Source organism: Crocodylus siamensis, chromosome 13 (assembly GCF_052110815.1).
Source record: "Crocodylus siamensis isolate JL-2025a chromosome 13, ASM5211081v1, whole genome shotgun sequence".
Lineage (NCBI taxonomy): Eukaryota > Metazoa > Chordata > Crocodylia > Crocodylidae > Crocodylus > Crocodylus siamensis.
In genome coordinates this window covers 38273512-38301098 of record NC_143407.1, presented here as the reverse complement: position 1 = coordinate 38301098, position 27587 = coordinate 38273512, and the positions used below count along the sequence as shown (strand labels likewise).

Here is a 27587-nt window from a genome sequence, read left to right as displayed (position 1 = left end):
GCGGTGCCCAGAACTGGACGCAGTACTCCAGCCGCAGCCTGACCAGTGCCGCATAGAGGGGGAGGATCACCTCCCTGGACCTGCTCGAGATGCATCTGTGGATGCCCGACAAGGTACGGTTGGCCTTCCTGACTGCCTCCCCACACTGCCGGCCCATGTTCATCTTGGCATCAATGATGACTCCAAGATCCTTTTCTGCCTCTGCGCTGATGAGAAGGGAGTTCCCCAGCCTGTAGGTATGCTGCTGGTTATTCTTCCCCAGGTGCAGCACCTTACACTTGTCAGTGTTGAAACCCATCCTGTTCTCGTCCACCTACCCCTGTAACCTATCTAGGTTCAATTGCAGCCTGTTCCTCCCTTCTAGCATGCCCACATCCCTCCACATCTTACTGTCATCAGCAAATTTGAACAGGGTGCTTTTTACCCACTCGTCCAAATCACGGATGAAGATGTTGAACAGTGCGGGCCCGAGGACCGAGCCCTGGGGGACCCCACTGCCCACGTCCCTCCAGGTCGGATGACCCGTCCACCACCGCTCTCTGGGTGTGGCCCTCCGGCCAGTTGGTGACACATCTGACTGTGCGGGTGTCCACACCACAGTCCCCCAGTTTCTGAATGAGAACAGGGTGAGAGACAGTGTCGAAGGCCTTCCGAAAGTCCAGGAAGACGATGTCCACTGCTACCCCTGCGTCTAAGGATTTGGTGACCTGGTCGTGGAAGCCCACCAGGTTGGTCTGACAGGACCTGCCTCGAATGAAGCATAACCTCCCCCCTGGCCCCTCGTGGACATGTGCCAGGGTAATTCTCTCAAAAAGCTTACCCAGGACCGAGGTAAGACTAACTGGCCTATAGTTCCCCGGGTCCTCCTTCCTCCCCTTATTGAAGATGGGAACCACACTGGCCCTCTTCCAGTCCTCTGGCACCACACCAGAGCACCACGAGTGCTCGTACAGCTGTGCCAGGGGTCCCACAATGACCGCAGCTAATTCCCTCAGCACTCGGGGGTGGAGATCATCCGGACCCGCTGATTTGAACACATCCTGTCCCTCCAGACGTTCCCTGACTAGATCCTCCCTGACCCTGGGCCTGGGTCCACCTCCCCTGGAGTCTGACGGGGGCCCGGGGGGGGGGTGGCTGTTCCGGTCCCTGCTCAGGAAAATGGAGGCAAAGAAGTCATTAAATACGTTGGCTTTGTCATCTGGTGTGATGACCAAATTTCCTAGCGTGTCCTGCAGGGGCCCCAAGTTACCTGGAACCTTCTTTTTGCCCCCAGTGTATTTAAAGAAGGACTTCTTGTTGTCCTTGATCCGGGCCACGAGTCCCAGTCCCATCTCCGCCTTGGCCTTCCTGCCTGCCCCCCTGCAGCCCCGAACAACTGCACTATAGTCCTCCCTGGGGATGTCCCCTCCCTGCCATTGGGTGTGCGCCTCCCTTTTAGCTAGGAGACATTCCCGGATGCTTTTGGTGAGCCATGGGGGCTTTTGTGCCCTCCTGCCCCTTTGATTCATGTTGGGATTACCTCCCTTTGAGCTTGGAGGATCGTCTCCTTAAGGAGTGACCACTCTTCTTGGACACCTGGCTCCCCTCCCCTCCCCTCCGGGACCTCAGTGCTTCCCCGACTAGTCTCCTTAGCTCATTGAAGTCCGCCCTCCTGAAATCTGGGGTGCTGCCTTGTTGCAGGCCTTTGCCACCTTCCGCCAGATGGTGACTCCCAGCAGGCGATGATCGCTGTCACCCAGGGGGTCGAGCAGCCGCAGCCCCCTCACCAGGTCGTCACCCGTGGCCAGCACCAGGTCCAACAAGGCGTCTCCCCAGTGGAGCTGTGCACCTCCTGGGTTAGATGGAGGTCCTGCATTTGGGCTAGGGACCTACGTGAGCGGTCAGACCTGGCTGATTGCTCTTCCCAGCAGATGTCCGGGAAGTTCAGGTCCCCCATGATGACCACGTCCTTGGACCTAACGACCTCCGTGAGCTGACTGAAGAATTCCCGGTCTAGCTTTTCCCCGTGGTCGGGTGGTCTGTAGTAGATCCCCACCGTTAAATCTTTCCCCTCAACTGCCTTGTATCCTAACCCAGAGCACTTCAGTGTGCCCCTCCTCTGACTGTGCTACCTGGTGAGGATGGGTATTCCTCCTTGACGTAGAGCGCCATGACCCCGCCTTTCCTCCCTGTCCTGTCCCTCCTGTACAGCCTAAAGCCCTTGATATTCACCATCCAGTCATGCGCTGGGTCCCACTATGTTTCAGTGAGCCCCACTATGTCCAAGTTGGTGTCGGCTAGCAGGAGGGTGAGTTCCTCCTGCTTGTTTCCCATACTATGAGCGTTTGTGTAGAGGCATTTGAGGCCTCCTGAGGATGCGTGCACTGGCCCCCTACTTTCAGCACTGCTGAGCATGTTAAGAGCAAGGGGAGGTCAATAACTCATCATTACCAAATGATGTATATCCCACAACTTCTTAAACATTCATTTGCTGTGAATGCAACTGCCACACTGTAGCCCTCAATTTCAGTTCTTGAGAGAGGAGAAAAAATGAAAATGTTCCCACTTGTTTCATTTATTGTTATTATGCATTTGTGTCCGTGTAATATACATCTTGGGTTTCAAACAAAATCCTGAAAACATAAAAGGAGCATAACTGATTTTTTTAAAAAGGTCTACCTGAGACTAACAGCCTGGAAAATAGCAGATGTCCAATTCATTTCAGTAGGTTCAATCTGAAATCTAAAAACTACTCAAATGTCAATATTACTGCTTTCCTGGGCAGAAGGCAGGGTAGAGATGCACCTTAGACTGACTGCATCAGAGATGCACACGCTTTTGTGAGCCTGAGCTTTCAGCATCTGATCAAGTGAGCTCAGGCTCATAATCTTACGCATCTCTATAGTAAGTCTAGAAGGTGCACCTCTACCCTGCCTTCTTCCTGGCTTTGGATTAATATGGCAAATTAGTTCTTACTTAGTCAACCAAGAAAGCTAACTCGGTAGGAAGGTATGTGAACCAGACCTTCCAATCCTTAAGGTAGAACACCAAAAACAAGATGATGGACAGGAACTGTGAACATGAAGAAGCAACTCCCTAAAGAGTGTCGATAGAGCGTGCCTGCTTTTCCACCTCTGCAGACCGGTGTAGAAAGCGATACCAGCCCCAGGAAACTGAACAGAGATCCAAGGACTGCCCCCCAAAGGAGCAGAACATTTAAATACAACAGTATGCCTTTGGAGGGCATTTGGGCTATAAACAACACATGTGAACTGCAGGTAAGAGGCTCTATAGATTTCTAAAAAGGATTTGCCATGTGGTGACACGAAGGATGTCTTATTCCTTAATACAGCTCCCACACCACAACGTACTGTCATCTTGGCTAGCACATGCACAGGTCTAATACATTACCCACTCCATTTAAATAGTTTGTATAAGTATTTACATCCCTTTAACAGTCCTGAAAAGCTACAAGCCTGGTATTTTTGAAAAGCAGGCAACGGTATTTAGGAAGCTTGGATCCTCTGACAAAGCAGTGTTTAACTCCTGAATGAAAATGAGGTCTGGCATATTGGGAAACTGCGTGTCATGTTCCGAGTTCCAGCTGAAGCAGTCTGGTGCGTGCCTGGCATGAGTGCCTTTTTTCTTAGTTACGAAAGGATAAAATGCAACTGCAATTAAGACAGCTGTCTTTAGTGACAGGTAAGACAAAGAGCACTCTAATGGCTCGAGCGGCAAGTCTGTGCACTCTGACAGTAAGAAGTGTAGCTCCCACTTGAGGATAAGCCTGCAAGCCAGAAGAACATATTCACCAGTCCTTCAAGGCATCTGTTTATAATGGGATGTCCAGACAGTAAAGCCGTCAGCTGATCCCTTCTCAAATCTCTCCCTGAAAATGACTGACTTGTGCCATGATACACACAAACCTACCTGCTTGATCATAGCTGCACGGGTGATGAGCTCCAAGTGCATTTCTTGACCCCATTATTCCCTAATTAAACCCATGAAAGGAAATAAGCAGAACATAGTTTGCTCAATACTACATTGAACTGCTGGTGTCCTAATTACCAACCCTTTGTCTGCTTGTGTCTTTCAGACTGTGAGATCTCCATGACTGGGGCTGAGGGGGAGAGGGAGAGTGTAGCACCCAGCAGGGTCACCCTGGCACCCTTTTATGTTAGCATGATGATGACCGAGTAGGTAAGTAGAACGTGGAGAACGGCTGTTATCAATTGCACAAAGTCAAAAACTTTTCTGCTTCCAAGAATATCTCCAGTTTCCTGGACTGTAATAGGATGTTCTGCCATGCTACAGAACAGGCCACAGCCACGGTCCTTATCAAAGCCGTGAGGCAGAATAATTCCAGCTCAGCACAGCGGACAAGAATGCCTTCCCAATTCAGGGCATTTGACAACACCAATAGATGAGGTTTGCCCAGGGACCTCCCCCCATCTAAAAACTGTCCGACAAAGGACTCAAACTGCTGGTATGACACTTCCTCTCTTGCCAGCTTGTTCTCTTTGCTTCCACTTTTGGGATCCTTAGCACCGATTCATTTACAAATGAAGAGCCTACCTGAGGCAGAGACCCCTACAGGATCCATTATATAAGTTCCCAGTATGAACACTGTACTGATATGAAGATGCCTCATCAGCATAACCCTTAAATTGAGGGAAAGACAGAAATATAAGTGCTTTTATACAGGTTTAATGCTATCCATAGTTGGGACTTATTGCACTTTAAGTATATCGCATTCTTAAGAAAAGCAAAGGAGGATCGTAAAGATCCAGATTTTACTGTGGGACTTCTCATTTTGGTGCTAGAAAATGGGTGTTGTTTGGTAGCTACCACCCTCTGTTTCTCTCCCCACTACCCCATCCTACCACAGCCAGGAGCATGATGGAGTCAAGCTCCACAAACCCAGAGGAGTGCCAGGAACACACACAATCAGTAATTTGAACATCAGCACAACCTGCAGAGTGGTATTCTGGTGATACACAGAGGAAGAGTCTGTTGTGCGGTCAGAGTTGAATCACTGCCACCACCTTTGTTCCCCACCATAACCAGATTCCAGTCACGCCAAAGTAGGGCAATTATTATGAGCTGGTTCTGTATTGTTGCTTCTTTCTGTCCACCGGCAAAGCAACTGGGTCGCTTTGAAAAAGCAAAAAGAGGTCACTTGCTCCAGCCTATTAAGAGCATGCTGTGTCTCTCTCAAGAGAGAAAAAGATCAAAAGCACTTGGCCTTGTTGCTCGTTCCAAGGAAATCTTAAATGTCGAAGAACGAGCCCATTATGAAAAGTGACAGGAGGGAAGGCTTGTATGGTAGAACTGACCCTTGTACACAAGATATGTGATACACACTACTCATTTATCTGCGGCGATTACAACCTATGCAATAAAGAAATGGCCTAAAGTCTTTAAAAGGAAAGGAAGAGAAAACAGACATGCAGTGCAGACTGGCTATCTGGCAACATAGCAGGTCTGAAGGCTAGCAGACAAGAGGAGCATGTGGGCAAATTACTACAGCTGGACCGTCTGAAGTGCTTCTCTTTACCCTGTCTCTTGTGTCATTTCTGAAAAGGAGGGTAGAAGCCACTGGGTTAAGGGTGTTGTTCAAGATAGCTTTTTATTCACACCAACCAAGTAAATGTGACCAACCTCACAGTTGCATCTTGAGACCTTTCAGTTTCTCATAAGCCTAATTCTTTTTTTACATTTAACAGAAGCCATCCTTCCCCAAGCCAAGCACAGGACCAAGAGGGGAGCAGACAGACTTTTGAAACATGTGTTGTAGATGCAACTAAAAAGTAACTGTGCCATCTCCTTTTCCATTATCTCATACTCAAGAAGATGACCCACGATATTTCCCAAACTCTTAACATCTGATCCTTCTGGAAAAAGGTCAATGCTGCTTCATACTTCAGACCCACTCCATGTTAACGGCCCACTCAGAATGAGAGGTATTCGGTCAGGCATCCATAGGCTCTTCCAGACGAGCGCTCACGTGCCTCTTGCCCCACTCAAATCCTTTTGAGGCGGGGCAAGAGGCACGTGTGGGAATGAAAAAATGTTCCCAACGCTGCAAGTTTGCAGCACGGGGAGAAAATTAGACCCCGTATCCAGAGCTCTAAAAAAACCAAAACAAAAAAAAGCGGGGCAGGGCAGAGTCCTGGACCATGCCCAGAGTCAACTGGAGGTGGGGTCCTCCAGGGAGATGCTCTGGCTGCCAGAGCGTCTCCACAGTTGGCCCCTTGCCCTGGTGCTGAAACACGCGGCTGGCCAAGCCACGCGTTCAGCACCAGGGCTCCAGTGAGGTCAGTAAGGGGTTCGGGGGGACCATGGGGGGGACCCCCGCCAGCCCCATCCACTCCCCCAGCCCGGCCTGGCCCAGCCCCTCCCCCCGCCAGCCCCCTGATCTCTGCCCGGCCCCTCCCCCCAGATCCCTGGCCAGCCAAGTCCTGCCACCCTCAGGGTCCCTCTGCTGCCCAGCCAGGCTGGGCCCAGGGCTGGCAGGGACCCTGCGTGCATGGTCCCTGCGTGCTGCGCTGGGTCTTGCCGCCATGGCTCAGAGCGCCCCATTCCCACTGCTGCTGCTAAAGGTAAGTTATGGGCCCTGGGGCCCTGGGCAGGGGGGCTGGGGCCCTGCAGGGGGGAGGCATTTCATGTGCTGTGGGGGGGCTGCACCCTGTGGGAGCCAGGGGACCCACCCCTCCTGAGCAGACCCCCACAAGGTCCTCCACACCCACAGTCCCCCCAGCAATTGCCCTACACCTACCCACACCCCTCCACACACACCCACCCAACTTCCCCCACAATCCTTCCCACCCCTTTTCTGCAAACCCCACATCCCTCCACACACACACACACACACACACACACACACACACACACACACACACACCTTCCCCCACACCCTTTCCTGCACACACCACATCCCCCTATCACACACCCATCATGTGGGAAGAAAACCAAAAGTACACATCAACACATACTGGTATTTAGAATTTATTTTATCATGATGACAGAGACACTGGTAGGCTTCCACGTTGCTTTAACATTGTAAATATACCAATAAAGCATTGCCCAACTGATTGCTGCCTCTCTCTCTCCCTAGGGGTGTGTGTGTGGTCTTTTGTGTTAATTTTGGAAAAACATGGATTTTGCAGTATTTTTCAAAATGGATTTGGGATGCTGCTACAGCAGTCCAGCTGGCAGAAGGGGTAATGTTCCCAGGTACCAAGCAGCAAGCCCCAGAGAGCGAATAGCCCTGATCTGCTTGCCAGGGCAGCTTTTTGTATGGATGGGGCCAGGACAGGGCAGCTTTTTATACTGCTGGGGACAGCACAGGTACTGCCTCAGGCTCTAGCTCCTCCTGGCTGCAGATCCAGGAAGAGCCAGGCAGAGTTATTTTGCCCTGAGCAGCACAATTTGCTCCACAACAAAGTGCATCTCTGAGCATGTGCTCAGAGGCAAAAAGCCCCAGCTCATATTTGCACCACTTTTATTTGAGCTGCTACAAGCACATATGCTTGCATGTGTGGATGCGCCCATGGAGATGCATAGGGTAATTTGTTCCACCCCACCACAACAATGCCTTCCTGACAAGTTCTTTCTGCCTTCCAGATGCACAGACACCCCCAACGCTGAGAAATACTGGCCTAGGCAACCCGAGCCATGTCCATATTCCTTCTCAGGCTCTAATACAAGTAGCAGAAGTAGCTTGCGAATCCTTGCCAAAGAATCAGCTAGATTTCATAGAACGGTTTAAGAAGTCTTCATAAATAGAACAGCTATTTACCCTCTGGCACAAAGATGCCAAAGGCAGTCTTTTTTCTGACATCTAACAGTCACCAACACAAACAGAGATTCTATCAGGCATCCCTACAGCCACCCCAGTAGTTTGTCATTTGGCTGCAACACAGTTGTGCAGGTTGCATCACCCAAAGGCACTAGGAGTGTCCTGAAATATCCTAGTGCTCAGGAAATGGCAGAACCAGGTTGCCAACAAACCTTTCTGTCACAGAAACAGGAAAAGCCTCATGACTCACAGCTAAGGAGGGGTAAGAAAGAACAGAAACCTGTGCCACTGGTATGCATGGAGGATGCCCTCTTGTCATCCCAGGAGAGGCAGAAAAGTGATTAAGAAATAAGAAGGCTTACAAATTTAATCTGTCCTGGTCTGCATGCCACTGACACAGGTAGCTACAGGATCACCAGAGCGACAAAGCCCAGGAATGCCTGGAAGCCTTTGTTCAGCCCAACCTGGGCAAGCCTCACGGCCCCTCCAAGGCAGCAGCAGGAACAACCACGGATGCTCTGAAAACTCTTGCCTGAGAAGTGAAGGACAGCTTCACTTCCCAGACTAGAGTGTGCTCGGACTAAAAGACCCTTTTGGGAAAGACTGGTAGGTCCAAACAGAGGAGCATATTCATTTTCAGGGGGGCTGCACAGCCTCCTGAAGGTGGGGGTAGAAGCATGACCCCAAGATTCTGCCTTTTCTTCTTATGGGTGGTGCTATTATTCTGGCACGTGAGATTACTTATAACATCTGTCCGTCTGTCCTGCCCTTGTTCCCAAGCTGAAAAAGACTATGATCAGTGGCCTAAAAAAAAAGCAGGCTTTGTTAAGGCAAGGAGAGCTGTTCATTCAGCAGGAGCCCACAGAGCCAGATTTGGTGTCCATCACATGGTCAGGAGGGAGAAAAGAAAGCCCAAACCGTAGACCAGTGAGTCATGCTGCCCACTTGAAGGCAAGGGCAGCAGCCTAAGTTTGGCTAGTATGGGAAGTGAGCTGCTGCTGCAGCCTACAATTTCCCCACATCCCTGGATTACAACTAACGGTGTAAAGAGCACTAGGCTGCCTCGGTAACACTGAGGGAGCCAAGGCCTACAGACAAAGAATAAAAGAGCATACACGCACGCACATGCACACAATCACTGCTGAAAATATCAGGCAAATTCTATGGCAATGAAAATTTTCAACATTGAACAACATCAGTGTGCGTAGGAGTGTGCGGCATGAGAATGACAAGTATTTTATAATAATAAAATAAGATGATGTTGCCACAAAATGTAGCTGCTGTTGCAATGGCGTTTGGTCCAGATGTGCTATGAATGTGTGAGGCTTTGACCACAAGCAGAACTGTGTAGAGGGTCTTTTCGTAGAATATCTCCTTTATCATGTCAGACATCTTCAGAGTGTACCGGGGTTCCCTTACCTGCCCAAGTGTGCAAAAGTTACAAGGCTCTGGTTGCAAATCCAAGTACTTTAAAAAGTTACTAAATGGAGCTTTCACAGTTTCCTACACTACTCTTTTTCTGTCCCGTTGCGTTTCTATCTTGTACCCTGAAGATGACAAGGATCCACGGGAGGGAGGGAAAAGGTATGTTGTGTGATTGCATAACTGACGACTATTGTAGGGCATGCACAAAACAGGGCAGAAGGAAGTTTCACCCCACATAGTGTCCAAAATGCTCCATTCCAGCAGTCCCCAGATGTTCCCAGTCATGTCTGCTGCTACCACTGTTGCAATGACATGAGTCAGTCCTCAGATCCCTCCCTTCAGTTATTTTGGCAGGCGTCCAAAATTATCCAGAGGCAAGCAAGCAAAAGAAGACACGGCTATTTTTAAAACAGATTTACAGCTCAGTTGAAGTCAAATGGAACTGCACAGAACAACAAAAAAGCATTTCCCTAGCCTTAGGGTATTGCTTCTCTTGAGCAAAAACCTGCTGTAAATAACGGAGATATAAAAGCAGGGATGGGCAAAATACGGCCCGTGGGCCAGATCCGGCCTGCCAAGCGATTCTCTCCGGCCCGCAGCAGGTCCCTTGGCCCCATTTAGCCCAGGCACAGAGGCAGCCGAGGTCATGGTGCGTGCAGCCCGTCTTGCCGCCCCAGGTGCAGAGGTACCAACTTGGAGTGGAGCGTAGCCTGCCCTGCCCCTGCACACAGCTCTCAGGCACGCCGGGAACTGCAGTCCACAGGGCTGAGTGGGGGCAGCACAGCAGTTGGACTGAACTTTCCAGCAGCCCCTACAGTGTTGGCTCCTTCTAGCTGCCACTGCCAGTGTCTCTGACGCGGCGACCCGGGCACCCCAGCCCCTTTGCCCTGCACCCACTGCCGGGGGCACCAGATGCAGCAGGTGGGCAGGGTCTCATGGAGACCCGCCCAGGACCCCTGCAGGCAAGGCACACTTGGCCAGGTGGATGGGATGGGGCGGGGCGGTGGGGAGCAGTGTCCAAGAGTGGGGCAGGCAGGTGGGGCTGGGGCCAGGATCGCTCCCTGCACATCCCTGCAACTGTCACAGGGATGTGTGGGGAGCAGATCATGGCTCTACCCCGGGCCCTGACCCCACACTGTCACCACCCCACCATCCTGACCCTAGCCCTGCTCGCCCGCCCCGCTCCCAGACACTGCTCCCTGCCTGGCTGCAGGCCCATTCCTTGCACCCTGCCTGTGGGGGTCCCAGGCTGCTCTCCACAGAGGTCCCACCCACCCACCCACTCTGTCCCACGTTCCCAGCAATGTGTTGGGGGGGGACAGGGCTGGACAGGATCAACTAGCAGCCCCCTGCCCCCACCACACCACGTGATATAAACAGCCATGACAGGGGACCGAGGCCGAGTCAGCATCCTCCTCCCACGTGCTGCCAACGCTCCTTCAGTGGCCCTCCAGCCCAAATAACTGTATTACAGCTTCTCTCAACAGTCTTTTACCAGGAAACCTGTTACACAGACTGTTTTGAGGGGCTTCTAAACCAACGCTTCTCAACCAAGGGCTGGAACAGGAAGAGCTACGGCCTGAGTCAGCCCTCCTGTCCTGGTTTAGGGTATCAGAGAGCCCTAACGCAGGAGGAGTGTGTGCACGTGCCACAGCCCTTTTCAGGCTGGTGGCACAGCGAATACTTTTGTTTCCCTGAAAGCATCAACACCATACAGAGAAGCACTGAGGTAAGATGAAGCAGCACCAACACCGGTTCTCAACCAGACACGCCGCCACATTCAAAAAAGGGGTAGGCAATGCCCGACTCTGAAAAGGCTGAGAACCACTGCTCTGAAACAAACCAGAATGCACAAAAAGAAAGAACTAAGCACTGTGGTAAGAGGTATGCTGAAATGGATCTTGCAACAGGAAAGTCAATGGGAGCTTTGCCACTAGCTTCAGTTGTGCTGGATCAGGGAGTAAAGAGACGAACTAAAAGTCCCAAAGACTTGGTTTAGTGCACAGAATCACAGGGCTGGACAGTGCCTCGAGCCAGCCGGTCCAGCACGGTGCACGAACACTACTCCTAAAGTTAGTTGGAGCAAAATGTTTGTAGCGTTAGGTCAGAAAAGCAAACAGGAAGCCCTAGGTGGCTGAACTACTTGGCTCAAAAACATAATTAATCTGTTTTCTATGCAGTGCCACAGGTAATTAAAACAAATGGTAAAGAGAGGTCTCATGAATTATGGAGGTGCCACCTGGAGTTACATATTCTGCAGACTGAGCAAGAGAGGAAACGTACTTCTGGTGCTCTTTTCTGAGTAGCTCTCAACCGGTGTGCCACAACAACCTGCCAGGGCACTGCGATGTCGGTGCTCCCACCACATGGGGTGATACTGCCCCACAGCCCCCCCTGTTTTCAGCAAGCATGTCAGAACTGAACCAAGAAGTGGCTGCAGGACAAAGCTACACCTGCCCGCATCATTTGAAGCTGGCAGGCTCGCATGACATTCTCCTACAGCCACTTTTCAGGTTGTTTCCAAAATGGCTCGACAGAGAGGTATGCGAGACAGTTCCACTACCCCACATACCTCTTCCGGGAGACGCCGTGCAGGGCTGGACTGGGAAGCGCTGCAGAAACAGCATGCACTCCTCCAAAGCCACTTCCCAATCTGGCTCTGGAGGAGATGCCCAGCACAGGAACACCTCTACCATGGCCAGGTAGAAATGGGGTGAATATAATATAATTATATAATCAATTAATGTCATATGGATTAGCAATATAACTGTAATGTTTATACTGAAATATTCATAATGCATTTATATATTTTTTTAATGGGATGCCACTGAATTTTGAAAAGTTTTGAAGGGGTCTGGGGTCTAAAACAGTTCATAACCACAGTTTGAGAACCACTCCCCCATCAAAATCTCAGAGTTACAGCACTGGCACCATCTGGCACTTTCCTGCCCCCCTGGCTATATGGTCTCTACCACTATTAGCAAGAGAGATATGTGTGTTGTTTTATGCATCCCCACCACTGCCATTATCCAAATAGAGCGAAAAAGTGGTCAGAAGAGAGGAGCACAAGTCCAGAGTATTGTCTTCTGCTCTCTACCCTACTGGTGAACTGCTGTCTCATCTTGGCTTAAAGTCATGTCACCTCTGCACAGATTTCCCGCTGCTTACAACAGAGATATTACTTGTTACCCAGCACAGGGCTGTTGTGTGGCTTAAACAATCTGCTATGGACTGCTGTAGGGCAGCCTAGGCACTACCTGGACAGCAAGGGATTCAAAGCTTAGCCCCTGGTTTATGAGCATGAGACACAGGAACAATGGTGGACTCTCTCATACCGGCAAGGGATCAGTAGTTAACATCCCCATTGCCCGGTTTTCTGAAAAATGTTACACAATACAAAGCTTAGTGAAACAGTAGCTCCTCATACCTGGTACGCATGAGCACTCCCACCAGAACTACACGAGTGAGAAATTGCAAGGAAAGCGTCTAGTGAAGATACAGCCTTTGGGCTGCTGATGGAGCTGCCACCCTCCATTTCCAGCTTGTCAGAGCAAGCCCTGTTTGAGGTCAGCAGCATGGAATGAAGGGAGTCTGGCATCGGCGTCTGTGTGCGCATGGTTCATGCAGTCAGGGGAGGAGGACTGACTTTAATCGTACTTTCCATAATGGAAAAGGAGTGGCAAAACAGGAACCAGTGGGTGCTATCTTCTGCGTGCGCAGAAGCTCCTCGGTATTCCGGCCTGCCCGGCTTCCCCTCTGATAACGGACAATGGAGAGAGAAGGGAAAACTGCATGCACAGAGGGAATGAAAGAGACCTTCACGTTCCCAGGATGCCTAGCATCTCCAACAGGAAGCCCATGGACATTGTCTGAAGACTTTATAGATTCCCCATTCTAGAGAGTTACTGGGACAGAAAACAGCTCACAGAAGCAAGGATGTACAGCTACTGTTCTTTCCCTGCAGTTTATCCACGGCTGCACCACTGCTATAGCACTAATCTTCGCAAAGTCTGAAATTCCCTTTTCTACCAGTGTTGGGCTTCAGAGTCACACCTCAGTATATTGTGCTTTCATTCTATGTAGAAGCAGCTGCTCGGAAGCTTTATCCTGGTTTTGCTTATTCTGTCTTGCAAATCTTAAACAGTAAATCTGGAAGATAGCTAATCGGCATTTGGATCCCAACCAGATGGTCAAACTCAGTGCTCACTGGCTTTGGTGCTGCGAGCTTGACACAGCCAGCCATTCAGCCCCAGACCTACACGCCAGGCCATAAGAACACCTCCAGTATCTCCCTAGCAGCCTATAAAACATCCTATATTCTACAAATGTTCCCACTACCTTCAAGAAGCAATACCCAGCAACTGGGTGGGGGAGCACATCCAGTCAACCAGTACCACATGTCACGGATACATGAGGGGTACAAAGCATGTCCCCAGGATAGGAAGTAGCGGGGGCCAACCTCTTGGTAGGCATACCACTAATTAGCCGTGCATCTTCCCTGAGTGCCATGCCAATTCCCTTCTTCAGCCTCTGCTTTCTGCTCCCTAGGCTTTGCTCCCTGCCCTATCCCCTCCTTGATCTGTCATGTGCCGTCCTCGGAGGCTATCCATGGGACTCGTGTTGCAGGCTGGCCACCCCCGATATAGAGAGTGGAAAGAAAATGCCCCCTGGAGACACTACATGGGAGGAAGTGGGGCAAATGCATCCCACAACAGACAAAGAAAGATGGTCCTTCTTCAGGAAAGGGAAACTTACTTGGGAACAGAAAGGGCCTCCACAGCCTCATGCTGTTTAGCCATCCGTGTTCCCTCTTCCCCATCTCCCAATCTTCTGAAAGCTTCAGAATTGAGGTACAAATTCTAAGATCACCCAAATCCTCCAGGATGCAAGTAAACCCTGGTGTCTGTCCTCAGATTTGCACCCTCAGAATAATTAAACACAAATATAAGGGACTTCAAACCCAAAGTCCAAAATCTGAACTTCATACAGAAGTTACTTTGACTTTGTGTGTGAAATGCGTCCATCTAATACTCCCCATCACTGCACCCATGCCAAGTAACTGCATGATAAGATTGCCTGTTGCTACTTATCCTCGTAAGACCACCAAGGCAATAGGAAGATGCTTCAGGAACAAGGTGCACTGATGCTGGGCTCCGTGTCCACACTGGGGATAGAGGCTGCTTCAGGCTCTGTCTTATCATTGCCTGCATTTCAGTGACTCATCTCCTAATCCCATGGAGGAATGCAATCCCAGTACATCCAGACTGCTTAAACTTGGGGGGGGGAAGGGGGGAGGAGAGGTGTCTGTTTCTTTGCTATTTTACTCTGACTCTCTTCAGCATACCTCCATTGTCTAGACAGTTAGGAGCTTGAATAAATGGCTTGAAAGTAAGATCTACTGGATTATGGCCAGTGAAAGCATGGCATTACCAGACTCTTAAAGCTCAGCACACCATTAGACAGGTTATCCAACCTGAATATGCAAAACAGAGGGCAAGGTGCCAAACCAGGAAGAGCTATTCCTCGTCTTGATTACTAGAACCTGCCTTCTTCACTTACCCAGAGCGAAAGGGACCTTTGCCAAAAGCAGAACTACTTTTGTGAAAGCAATGTCCCTACCACACGGCCCTCAGAAAGTATTTCACTCCTGGAAAGACACCCAAGTAAAAGCACCCCCACTTTCGCCCATGAGATCCTTTGAGAGAGGCTGTTTATCTCAGATGGAAGACAATTAGCATTTCAGGCAAAAAGTCACTGGATGCCAAAGAGCCAACTTAACTTCTGAAAAGGGTAAGTAAACAGTCATAAGTGCAGCACCTGAATCCCACCCAGGGCTTTAGCTTGAACGTACAGCACATGCCTATCCCACACTGCACCGAGTGGAGGATTCCTCAGCGTGGCTGGATCTGAGCTGAGAGACCTTGCTGAATATTAACTGCCAGGTAAACACTGCCAGGACCTGAAATTTGGAAGAAGCCTCTCACACAGCCAGTTGGACACAAATGTGTGTAGGGGAAGAGGTTGAGCAGAGGGGAGGGGAGGGGAGGGGTGGGTTTCAGCCCAAGGAAAGAAACTGTACTGTCACACCTGGAGCTTCTGCATCAAGGACTGCCCATCTCCCAGCCCCAGCCTGGCATTCCTGTCCTTACCTCCCTGCAATGCCTTTATCAACCAGACACACGCGGATTACTGTTCTCACTGCTTTCCTGCTTCTCCTCCTCCTAACCACACCCCTCTCAGTTTCTAGAGCGGAAGAGGGCCCCGAGGTTTCCACGCTCCAGAACAAACTCCCCCTGTAACTACCCGGTCCGGCTGATTCCACTCTCCCCCGCTCCATCCCCCGCCAGCTCGGATTTGCTGGAGTTCCAAATGAGCAATTTCTCTTATAAAAATATCTAACAAAGCAGGAGGTTTGAAAACAACACTGAACTACGCTGTAAACTTCTGCTGCTCAAATGGCCATTTGCACAGTTATTTAAGCCTGGAAGGAATAGTTTCATTTTGTAGGAACTCCACTGTTCACTTGCATCTGGAAAATAGCCAATAAAGGTGCCAAAATCATGCCCTCCCAAATCATTCCTACCCTTCTCCATTCCCTGGGTAAGACAGGCAGCAGTTTCTTCCTCAGTGTTTCTGCAGTGAGCTCATGAGTTAAGATTATCTACTTAGCGACTTTAAAGACATTACTCTAACGGAGGGTGAAGCCTAAAATGCCAGGGACAGCACTACAACTCATCTCTAAAAACAAGACTTCACGTAACTCACGGGACAATTCACCTTACCTGACTTACAGCAGCTGAAACTAAGGCAACACCCTCGGAGATGAGAAACAGGCAATGTCTCCGAGCATGTTTACACATTCGGATATCCTTTCATTACGCCAAGCCTCATTTTCCTCAGCCTCGTCATGAGGACAATGGCTCTGCTACATCAGGAGGTTGTACAGATGTAAACAAGAGCAAAATGAGATGGGCCAGGCAACTCTGCAGGCTTCTGCCAGCATAGCGGCGGAGCTCCCGGCTGCGAGTAGGTGGGATCACTGAGCTGTGCCGGCTGAAGCCCCTGGCAGTTTCCACTTGCAAAGCTGTGCTGTACCGATATAGCTTGTTTCACTTCTCGGAGGTGACCCTACCTTACCAGTACACGGTGCAGCTGCATTCACCATTACAAGCCTTTTGCCAATAAATCGTGTTAGTATGCCCAACCTGATAAAGTGTTCCCTAGTGCAGATGTAGCCCGAGTTAATATTCTGCTGACTATACGAAAGCTGTGAAAGACTCCCACCTACACTCACAGCGCTGCAGTGTTCTGGGATCGTAGAGAAGTAGGGCTGGAAGGGACCTCAGCAGGCCGCATCTAGTTCACCCCCTGCATAGGGCAGTGCATCCTCTACAGGCATTTGTCTAAGCTATTCTTCTATTTCTGAGCAACTCTGCCCTAAAACATCCAGAATGGCCTAACTTGCCACACGCAAAGCAGGGGGATGAGGGCACTGTCAACGTCCTACAACTTCAAGGACAGGAAGTGTTTGTTAAAATACACAACAAGGAAAACAACTCCCCTGCTGCAGAAGGCAAAACCCCCGATAATCTACCCTGGTGTGACAATGGGGTAAAATACGTTCCTGATCCCAAGTGGGACGATTGCTCTAACCCCAAGCAGAGGTGCAAGACCTCTAACCAGGAATTTGGGAGTTTTAGACCAGGAAGGAACACCCCAGACAAAATCTGCACCCCAACCAGAAACTTGCTGCAACAAGGGGGGGGGGGGCGATTCCCTCCCAGTCCCACATGGCAACCAGAAAAGCCCAGCGTCAGAAAAACCCAAACACCCTCCACACTGCTCTGCACCTTGGAGACCGCAAACAGCCCCACATATCACCCATGTCAACTGGAGAGCAAAAATTCCCCTTTTTGTCATCTTATCCCCTCCATGAACTTATGTCAGCTCCTTTAATCTTATTTCATAACCAAGGTGTTTTTGGAGCTCTGTTTCATTCTACTGCTGCCGAGCATGGTCCTTTCCACTTTCCACCTGGTCTGGGCTGCAGAGGTCCTCCTGTGATCTCCCAGCAATGCACGTGGGGGAGGCTCCTGGGCTCCCACTTGCTGCTCTTTGCAGAATGTTTTAGACACTGCTACTCCTAGGTCACCCCTAACCAATGCTTATCCAAATCTTCCTGAAAACCTCCAATGCTAAAAAAGATTCTACAATCTCCCTACAGCATCTATTGCACCGCCTCACTGTTCCGCGGCCTCATCCAGTCAGCCGTCACCCATTTTGTATTTGTGTTTTTGATTTATTCTTCCAATGGTGCGGCACCTTGCATTTGCCAGCATTGAACTTCATCCTCTTGGCTCTAGCCCAGCTTTCCAATTTATCAAGATCTTTCTAAATTGTTTTCTTGTCCTCCAGTGTATTTGCAATCCTTTGTGTCCTCTGCAAATCTGCTCAGGGAACTCTTTATTCTACCATCCAAATCATCAGTTAACTCAGCTGATAGGAATGCAAAGTTTCCATTTTGTGACTAAAGCAAGCAAATCTGACTGAATGTACATAGAGTGCATACCAGTTGAACCATGTGAAGCCTTTCCCAAAAAGACACTACTTCCATTAGGACCAGGATGACATGAAATCCACCACACCTGTTTAATCAGCAGCAGATGTTCTGGCTCTTACCCAGGGCTCTGTATGGTTCTGTTTCCAGTCCTTGACCAGCAGCTTGCCAGACTGAGGCAATCTAAGATCAGAGGCAAAGCTTCTGACTGTGCTCCCGCCCCTTTACCACTGTCAGGTCCTACCCGTCTTTACTCTTCTCACTTTGCCAGAACTGCTTGCGATTCCCCAACCCCCAGCCATGGCTTTAAATCAAAAAGAGAGTAACATTCATGCATAAATAAATAGTAAAGATAGAAGTAGACAAGAGAAATGCCTATTAAGTGATTAAAGATTTGCAAACCCAGTACAAAAGTTCCACGACCCTGGAGATTCTCAAGAGGTTGTTAAACATTAGAGCTGAGTTTATTTTGGTTCTGTATCTGGCAGATTTTTCAAGTACGTTTTTCAGTCATTTGGAAGGTGAGATGCATTGTCAAAGTGACTCTCCTTTCTAAAATTTCCCAGTTATCAGGTAGCTCTGAATCTCACACCATGCCTTCGGTAATTCTTTACGGTGCACTACTTTGAAGGAGGAACTGACCACAAATCTCCAAAAACCTGGAGACTTGAACCATCTTCAAGAAACTTTTACTCTTTAAGTGTCCAGTTGTTCTTCTCACGGGCGGCTGATAGTCCGATCCACTCTTAAAGGATCAGCAGACATCTGCTGGCCCCCTCTACAGTCACCCAAACTGGAAGATAACACATGCATCACAGTGTTTTCCTCATCAGATAATGTTTGTACAGTGCACTGAAAGTATTTGTTGTATAAATAATGATTATTACAACTCAGCAGAACCAATGGGGGAAGAAAAACCACATGTGCTCTTAAAAAAAAAAAAAAAAAAAGCACCTCCCCCATGCGTGCACAGGGGCAAAGAAAGAGCTAAGAAGAAAAGCACTAAGCCACTCCCTGTTAACTTCGCCGTTACCACAAAACAAGGCAAAAGTGTCGTCTGTGTTGACATCCGAGTTTGAAGTTGGATGCAGACCTTTTGGCAGGACGACAGAGGTGTGGTTTCCCTCCCAGCATGCAGAGGAATCAGTTCGGAACTGCCAACCAGATCCGGGAGGCAGAGCCCAACCTGTTACTGAAGGCTGGTGACGAGTTAATGGGAAAGAAGGCTGCTACGCTTCTTTGTATCGCTTTAGGGAAGTTCTCCAAAGGCTGCAAAAAACCTCTGGCTGTGTAACAGTCTTTTCTTTCTTTAAATCTACCCTGTTGGCCATATCAGTGTCTGCTTCAGCCAGAAACACGGTGTATAACACACCATTACTTAAATGTTTCAAATATCTCTCATCTTTCTCTCAAAAATGTGACCAGGGATAGTGCTTTATAATGTGTGGGTCTGAATGTTTCAGTTATTAAAGCTAACAAACAAGTCTCACAGTTGAAAGCCATTTCCCTGAATAAACACTGACTCAGTGCAGACTGTGCAATGTAAAACTTACTGGTAACTGTTAGCAAGCTCATAAAAATGTGATTTGTAGCGCTACACGGAAATATTTTAGACTGGAGAAAAGACTTTCCTTTTATTTCTGTGGTTTAGAACTACTCTATTCTAGTGGACTTTATGTTTTTTGAAAGATTAACCATATCAGCAGCTCACCGTTACACTAAAAGAAACTGATCATTAAGCTTGGAATCAACAACAACAAAAAAAGACAAATCAAATCAAAGTCTGAAACTGTATATTTTACTGCCCTCTATTTCATGCAGGGTCTCTGCTCTCAAAATGATCTGAGACCTGTCTGCCTACTAAAGAACAAGACACTATCATGACATTTCTGACAAAGACAACAGTAAAACAAATGCCATTAACAAATTAAGTCGTCTTGGACACTTTCTGCTGCAGAGCTGTTTTTCTCTTTGTTTGCTCGTTTGGTTTTTTGTTTGTTCGTTTGGTTGAATAACCCGCTTGTTAAAAAACAACAAAACACAAAACCCACTGCAGTCAATGGAGCTCTGAAGTACGGGTCCTCCTGAGCCATGAACAACTCCGAAGCAGGGGTCAACAACTTTTTGGGGCAGAGTGCCAAAAATGCCCAGGACTTGTAAGATGTTGGCGTGTCGGGGCAGACGCGGCAGAGTGCAAGGGACCCAAGCCTTGTTGCGGCAGCCCGGCCCCTTCTCCGCCACGCACCCCGAGGCACGTGCACCAAGCAAAACGCCTCTGCATGCCTGAGTCTGGCACCGTGCTGGGGAGGGGGGCAGCCCCTGCTCCACAGGTTGTTGGGCTATCACAAGCATGTGCTTTGCTGCTCTTTGACAAGGATAGGAATAGGCCTCAAAATGGCCTTGATTAAGTGGGAAAAGGGCCTGACGACAAAATGGCAGACAAGGTTCTTTGGGTGAAGTTGATATCTTTTATTAGAGCAACTTAATTAGTTGGGGGGGAAAAAATTCCAACCATTTAAGCTGGTCTAATAAAAGGTATCAGCTTCACCCAAAGAACCTTGTCTGCCCATGTCCTTAGACCAACACGGCTGCAACCTACACCCCTATGACAGACAACCTGAATTTCAGTAAGGAAAAGTGCAAAGCACTAAACTTAGCAAGGAACAATCGCATGCACAAAGCACAAAACAGGTAAGGACAGCACTGCCGAGCTGGACTGAATCATTAACCGAGTACGGTTCAACAAGGTCCTTTGGTGCAGAAAACCCTGTGCACACACAGTATTGCTCCATTTACGCCTGGCCCAGTCTCAAGTTCGAGAAAGTTATGAACAAACTGGACAGGGTCTGAAGGAAAGCAACAAAAATGAACAGACAGCTGGAAAATAGGCTATGAGGTCAGGCAGGAAGAACCGGGATTCATTAGTCTAGAGCAGAGAAGGCCAAGAAGAGATGTGCCAGCAAATGCCCAAAGGAAAGGAGAGGCAGCACGGGCCTTGAGGAGGAGGAGGACAACGTGAACCAGGCAGTGTTGGGAGATGGGAGAAGTTTCTAAAAGCGGAGCCGGTTTGAGCGCGGGAGGGGGGTGCACAGCTCCCGGCATCACGAAGGCAGATGAAGCAAAGCTTCACACCACAGCGCACCCGCGGGAGCCCCTTCCCCGCCGCCCCTGCCCGCTACAGCCACGTGCTGGCCGGCCCCCCCTCGCCCCCTCCTCCCCGGGGACACGTGCCCCGGGCGCGCCGCCAGCTCACCGGCGATGGGCCCGGCCGGGCCGGGGAGGGCGGCGGCGGCGGCGGCGGGAGCGGGAGCGGGAGCGGGGCCGGGCTCGCCCCAGTGAGCATGTCCGTGCGCCGGGCATGCGGACTGCGCCGCCCCGCCCCGCCCCGCCCCGCCCCGCCCGCACCTGCGGCGCCCGGCCCGGCCCGGCCCGGCCTGGCGCGGGGGAGGCCGCGTCTGGGGCCTGCGCCCAGCGTCGGGCCCCGCTACACACGCTGGAGCACGTCCAGCGGAGGGCAACAAAACCGCCGGGGCTGGGGCCACAACGCTCTCCTCCCGCGGAAGGACAGCGTCTGCGCGCCTGCCGTCCGGCTCCGGCCTCTGCTGCCATGCACCGGAAACGGTCCGGGCGCGAGGGGTCAAGAGCCTCACTGTTTGGTTCACCTGGTACCGAAGGATCAGCCTGTCATTGCGCGCGTACCGGAGTGTCCCTTTGTAGGAAGGGCCTCCAACGCTTTGCAGCCTTTCCACCAGGCTCTGGCGGGCCTCTCCGTTCTGGGCGGTTCTCTTCAGTCACTGAGTATTTCACAGTTTCCTCATTCTAACAGCTTCGCTCCAGGTCTTAGGCTAAGGATGTAGGAGCCTCGGCCATTGCCAGTCTGAATTTCCACAGACTTTGGTTCAAACTACCGTTACCGAACGCAGAATTTGAGCTACTTTAAATCTGTGGGGTAGGTGCCTTCTTCCTCTGTTTTCCGTCGGCGCCACCTTCTTGTCTTCCATCCTCTCTTGGAACGCTTGAGTCAGCGTCCCAGATGCCCGAGAGATCTACCAGATGAAAACCTTTCCAGATTACTCTTCCTGCATTTGAGTTTTCAGATTAGCGTGTGAAACAATGCCAACTGACCCCACCTACTCCATTAGAAAAGCAGACTTCATTGAACAAATGTTGTAGAAGAAGCAGTGTTGGATTCTTAAACTTCTGAGAGGCTTTATTCTGTGTAAATGAAAATACGTATTTCCTCCAGCAAGACAAAAATTTAAAAGCAAGCCAACATCGGCAGGTAGCTCAGCCGCTGGTCTATGCTACAGGTAAGCCTCTTTCCACAGTGCACGCACACCGACAGCCTGGGCTCAGGTGACAGCCGGCAGCACATTCGTGGCTCCACTGCCCATTCCCCAGTGCCTTACTCTTCTCCTCCAATGCTGATCTTAGCTGCACACCTTTGGACTGCCACTCAAGGAGAGTCCCCTTCTCTTTTTCATTTCTTGCCATTTCATTTCACCTGTGCATCCTGCATGCAGTGGTGTTTAGTAGGGAAAAGGGAAGAGACAACTACACCCCAGTAACTGTGCTTTCTGTCGTCATCCCGATCCTATTTCTCTTCCTTAGCAAGTTATTTTTGCTTCTTTTCATGCATATTCTTGATGATTCCGTCTGCCTTTTGAGTGGCCGAGGGGAAAAAAGATGGAAACTTACAGCAGAATATCTGTGACGTTTTGCTTTTGTTTCTGCACAGCTGGAGCCATCACTGTTGTCACGCATCTCATACGATGAAAAGAAGGAACCATGACAACTGACTAGTACACGACGTACTTCCCTACCTTCAGCTACAAGCAGGTCTACCACATCTCTAAGCCCTGCTTTTTTCTTGCCTCACAAGGAGAAGTCCTCCGTGGCATCTACAGCTTCATTGCCTAACAGTGAAGAGAGAGCGTCAGCCTTTAAGGAAGGCAGACTAAACAAAAACTAAGCGTCATAATTCTCTAATTCCTGGTTTACTTAAAACGGTAACTCATTTTCCTGGACACTTCAACATGTCCACAAGCAAAGCGTTTCACACAACACACATTTCATAAACCTGACACTGTACTTTATTACATCTGCCCAGTTCACTAGATCACTGCATAAAGATTTTTTTTATCACAGCGTGCAAGTAAAAAGTGTGGAACTCATTGCCAGACAATGTTGTGGAAAATGACAGCTGAGCCAGATTCAAAAAGGGACCGGACACATCCTTGGAGGAAAATGGCATCAGTAGCTACTGAACGTGGAAGTTTGAGATTCAGAGGCTGTATCCCTGCTTCCTAGGCCCTAAATGCTAGAGGCTGCAAGCGGGAAAGGAACGATAGAAAAAACCCTGGTTATACGTTATCCATTCTCCCTTTCAGCATCCACTCTGCCAGGGTGGGTGCATCTACACATGCCGTCCCAGTGGCATGATAAACTCTGGCACAGTCCGCACCAGAGTCAGCTGCTCCTGGGCACAGCGTCTGCACATGCACTTGGGCCCACAGCAGTTTGAGCCGGGACCGAGCAGCCCCGGGCTGGCAGGGGGCCCAGGGGGGCAGCCCCAGGCGCTGGGTGGTGGTGGCGGTGGCGGTGGAGGGGCTGGCTGGGGCACGGGGAGGGTGCGAGAGTGCTTATCGCCTAGCCCCACACTTTAGCACCCTGGTGCCCCAGTCACAATATACACATGCATTTCAGTCAGGGACAGTACTATCCTATGGTGGAGTTAATTTCCTGCACCCTAATACCGCTTCATGTGTAGACAGGGACGCTTCACTGTGGAGCCAGTTAGTCAGCTGCAGTAAAGCACTCCCTCTGCGTGACACAAGATACTGGGCAAGATAGACCTATGGCCTGAATCAGTAAATGGCAGTTCTTATATTTCTAAAACGATTAGTCGTCACCAAACTGAAAAAACCAGCAAGGTCAGACGGAGACAGAGGTATACTTAAACGACCCCTTTTGCTGAGAGGTAGAACTAATGCTCTAGAGCACAGCTGCATTTCCCCTGCATTTCCTTTCAATTTGAATGTATGTTTATTTCCCAGCAGAAAAGTGAGAGAGGGAACAAAGAAAATAATGCTTAATCAAAAGAACCCGTTTAGCATTGGTCTAAATTTCTCTACACTGGTCTCGAAACAGGCCTTCTCCAGCTTCTGGAAGGATCCCTGGGGTGTAAAGTTCAGTTGCTGGGATCCGGGACATTACTGCCCCTTTTACAATTGCCAGTAAGGATGCCTGTTAGTGGCAGTTTCGCATCAATTGCGAGACAGGTGCAAAGGCCCTACATGATCACTAGCATGCTCTGAATTCACTGCAGTTCAGCTTTCCTCTCCCCAGGTATACATGCTAAGGCGATGGTAATGAGGCAGACTTGACTGCAGGCCGATCAACATCTAGAGGAAATTCTAGACCCATCAGCTGGAGCAGTGTGGTACGTCCTGCTGAAATAGGAGAACTAAGCTCTGCCAGAACCATTTATCTCTGAAAGGTCCACATATTCTCACTTACAAACCTAAGGTTACTGAAAACATAGCATGTCCACTTACTAAAACTCCTCCAACCACTGCTGGACCAGATGGTTGATTAACCCGTTCTCTAGTTCCCGATATAAAAAGCGTCTCCACAGCACATGCGGTTCTCAGACCAGCAATTTGGTTTCTGCACTTTCAGTATTTTGTTTTAAATGCCTAAAGTGACAGCTTCTCCCTCTCTCACCTCCCCTCTGGATCGCTAAGGGAACCACCATTCCAGCTGAATTTGGAGGGAACACGTCTCTCTGGGGGAGACTGGCCACCCAGGGTCCATTTGCACGTGTGATCTGCACGCTAGCCAGGTTGTTCAGTTTTCAAGGGGGCATTTTAAATGACTTAGTGAAAAGGCAATCATAGGAAGCCAAAATAACATTAGTGGTTGCTTCACCAGGTGAGGCCCCTGCACAAAATACTCCTGCTATCAGTGTTGGAGGGATGTATAATAGATGCCACACGAATAATAGAAATGTACAGTAAAACCAAGGGCTACATAAAAAAATTGCTATGTCCAGAGCAATGGAAACTTATGCTTACAAATTACTGCAGAAAGCAACAAGAGAGGAAGGATGTTCCACCTCTGAGGACAAACATGGACGACTATGAGCAACCAAGGCCCAATTAGCCATTCCAAAGGTTTGCTGTGGGACTACAAACAAGAACATAATATTCCCAACCTCATGGTGTGCTGTCAGGATGAATATATTTTTAAAATTGCAAGGAGCCTAGATATTATGCTAGTGGGAAGCACCCAAGTACCTCAGATGGGGCATACATAGTTTCATAGTTTCTAGGGTCGGAAGGGACCTGAGTAGATCATCAAGTCCGACGCCCTGCCATGGCAGGAAAGAGTACTGGGGTCAAACGACCCCAGCAAGGTGTTCATCTAACCTCCACTTAAAGACCCCCAGGGTAGGAGCCATCACCACTTCTCTTGGAAGTTGGTTCCAGACCCCAGCCGCCCTGACGGTGAAGTAGCACCTCCTGATACCTAGCCTAAATCTCCCCTCTGCCAGCCTGTGACCATTATTCCTGGTCACTCCTGGCGGTGCTTGGGGGAACAGGGACTTCCCCAGTGCCTGCTGATCCCCCCTGACTAGTTTGTAACACACACAACTTGATTTAAACATGGAATTACTTAGTTTAAGTAACTTTATAAATAACTACTGAACTGCCCAGTTGTCTCTCAAGTACCTCAAGTACATACAGACCAAGGGTAACGCAGAAATGGAAAGCAGCAAAATACGAGTTTCCTTTAAAGGGAAGTACGCTCACCTCAGATACAATGCAGCTAATCCTAGTGCGCTCTATTAATTCAGCAGAACTACCAATCGCCATTTTGTAGCTAGAAAACACCTCGACAATAAGAACAAAAACTCAAAACCAAAGCAAAACTTACCACTTGTCCCTTGACTGTCAGAGGTCCAGACAAGTCATGCAGAAGCCTTAAACCCTTCTCTCAAATGCCCCTTTTATTTTAGCTCGTTTTCTGTCAAATTTGCACCAAGAGTCAGAAGACTGAATGCTGTACATAAATAGTCTAAATAAAACACTGCCACTAGGTAGAGATCTGAGAAGTGAAACATTTTAGTTTAAAAAAAAAAAAAAATACAAACTGGGACTCCTCAGAAGTATTTAGCTCCGCTTTCCACACTGGATAATACATCAATAGCCGAGTGACATTGGTATGCCATTAACAGTGAACATAAAAACAAGAGTCTAGGATGTACCACCATTCAGTAACCACGCATTAACTAGATTCAGTACCCAGTTCACAAGCACGATGGCAACTTTCATCTTGCTTTCTTCCATTCTTACCATTACCGTTTTTAATGAGTTTTGGATTATATTTCTAACTTATGAACCTAATGGCAACATGGGCAGCGATTACTGAAGCTGCCTAAAAGCCTTTCTAAAATCTTTTTTCCCCACTTCATTGTTTTGCAAGGTTCTGCCAAATTCTGATGTTATCTACTGAGCTCTGCACAGCGATAACCCCGTTGTAACTACAGCTCACGTTCACTATGGACTGACTACTACACTGCACGAATGTACTTCTTTTGCTATTTCCCTGATTTCCAGCCGTTTGCTTTCCCTTTTAGTATCATTAATTTAATTGTTAATGAATTTACCGTGTCTGTTGAAATCACGGCTGCAATCATTAATGAAGCAACTGCCAAAGCTCATCTTCAGATCGCTCTCAAAGGTAAGTTAATTGGTAACCTTGACAGTAACTCTAGAGCAGGAGGTGAAAACAGAACAGTAAGAAACACAGACTTACAGTCTTGCGTCCTCCATTCCGACTGACCACACGGATGATTTCTCCTGTGGGAACATACTCAATTTGCAGTTCCATCCTTCCAGTACTAAATTAGCGACGTCTCCGTCCTTCACAGGATAGTACTGGCATCAAGGAACAGCAGCAGGATCCCCTGAAACAAGAGACTAAGTGGGCTCTTTGATCCAGAAGCTCGAGTGTGAGTGGAAGAGCCAGTTCCTCACATTTATACTAAATGGAGATGGGAGTCCAAACTACAATCAAGTTCAAGCACTAGTTTCCACTAAACTCTGGATTGTTACAGCATGTCAAGGCAGTTCCAAGACCCATTAATTTATGTCTGTGTTTATTGCTGTTAACTGTGTAGATGGTCCATTTCAGCCCCGGGGGACGCAGAAAAGTCAGGTTGCTATGGATGCAACTTGACAGTTGTTGGCACAGAAATGTTGTACAGTGAACTCCGTAAGCACCACCCTGAGATTTTGTACCGGAAAAATTTTCTGTGTTGGACTCCAAGACGTTGGATTTAAAGACATGGGGCAACAGGAAATACCAACAGTTCCCACGATAGCAAGTTCTCCAAATTACTGTGCACTGTACTTTAGCTCAGCATAGCTGACCAATTCTAGCAGCAGCAAAAGTTTACTGCCATAAAGAAACTTCCAAAAAAACTATACAAATGTTTTCCTACTTTCATTACAGCAGGAAAAAAACTGTTGGCAAGGCCTGATTTAAGAAAAAGCACAATATATTACATTTTGAGGCATCCATCAACGCACCACCTGGCTGCACTTTAAACATCATCCTCCCCAACAGAAGCAGACACTGCCATGCACCCCAGCTGGCACCTGCGGTCTGCAAATCCCCAAAAACAGGTAACACTGGACAGACCAAAAAAAAGATTACCAACCAGAAGGCTACATGCCAGATATTGCAAGAGCAGGGGTTTTTTTTGGTTCAGTCTACTCTGTGCAGCCACGTTTGGGCCTTTAGTCTTATTCTGAGCAA

General features: G+C 49.0%; 1 protein-coding gene across 3 annotated transcripts in view; it reads right to left on the bottom strand.

Annotated features, from left to right (window-relative positions):
* Positions 1-26757, bottom strand: part of MYO1C (myosin IC) — an 87283-nt gene extending 60526 nt beyond the window's left edge. Inside the window, exon 1 of one of the 3 annotated variants that reach the window (XM_090024945.1) lies at positions 26583-26757. In XM_090024945.1, the coding sequence (XP_089881071.1) occupies positions 26583-26657 (75 nt within the window). In that variant the 5' untranslated portion in view covers positions 26658-26757. Of the gene's footprint in view, positions 1-21015; positions 21399-21424; positions 21544-26582 lie in introns of those variants that run through there. The other 2 variants (XM_090024947.1, XM_090024943.1) reach the window with 2 other exon arrangements.
* Between the last annotated feature and the right edge of the window lie 830 nt (positions 26758-27587).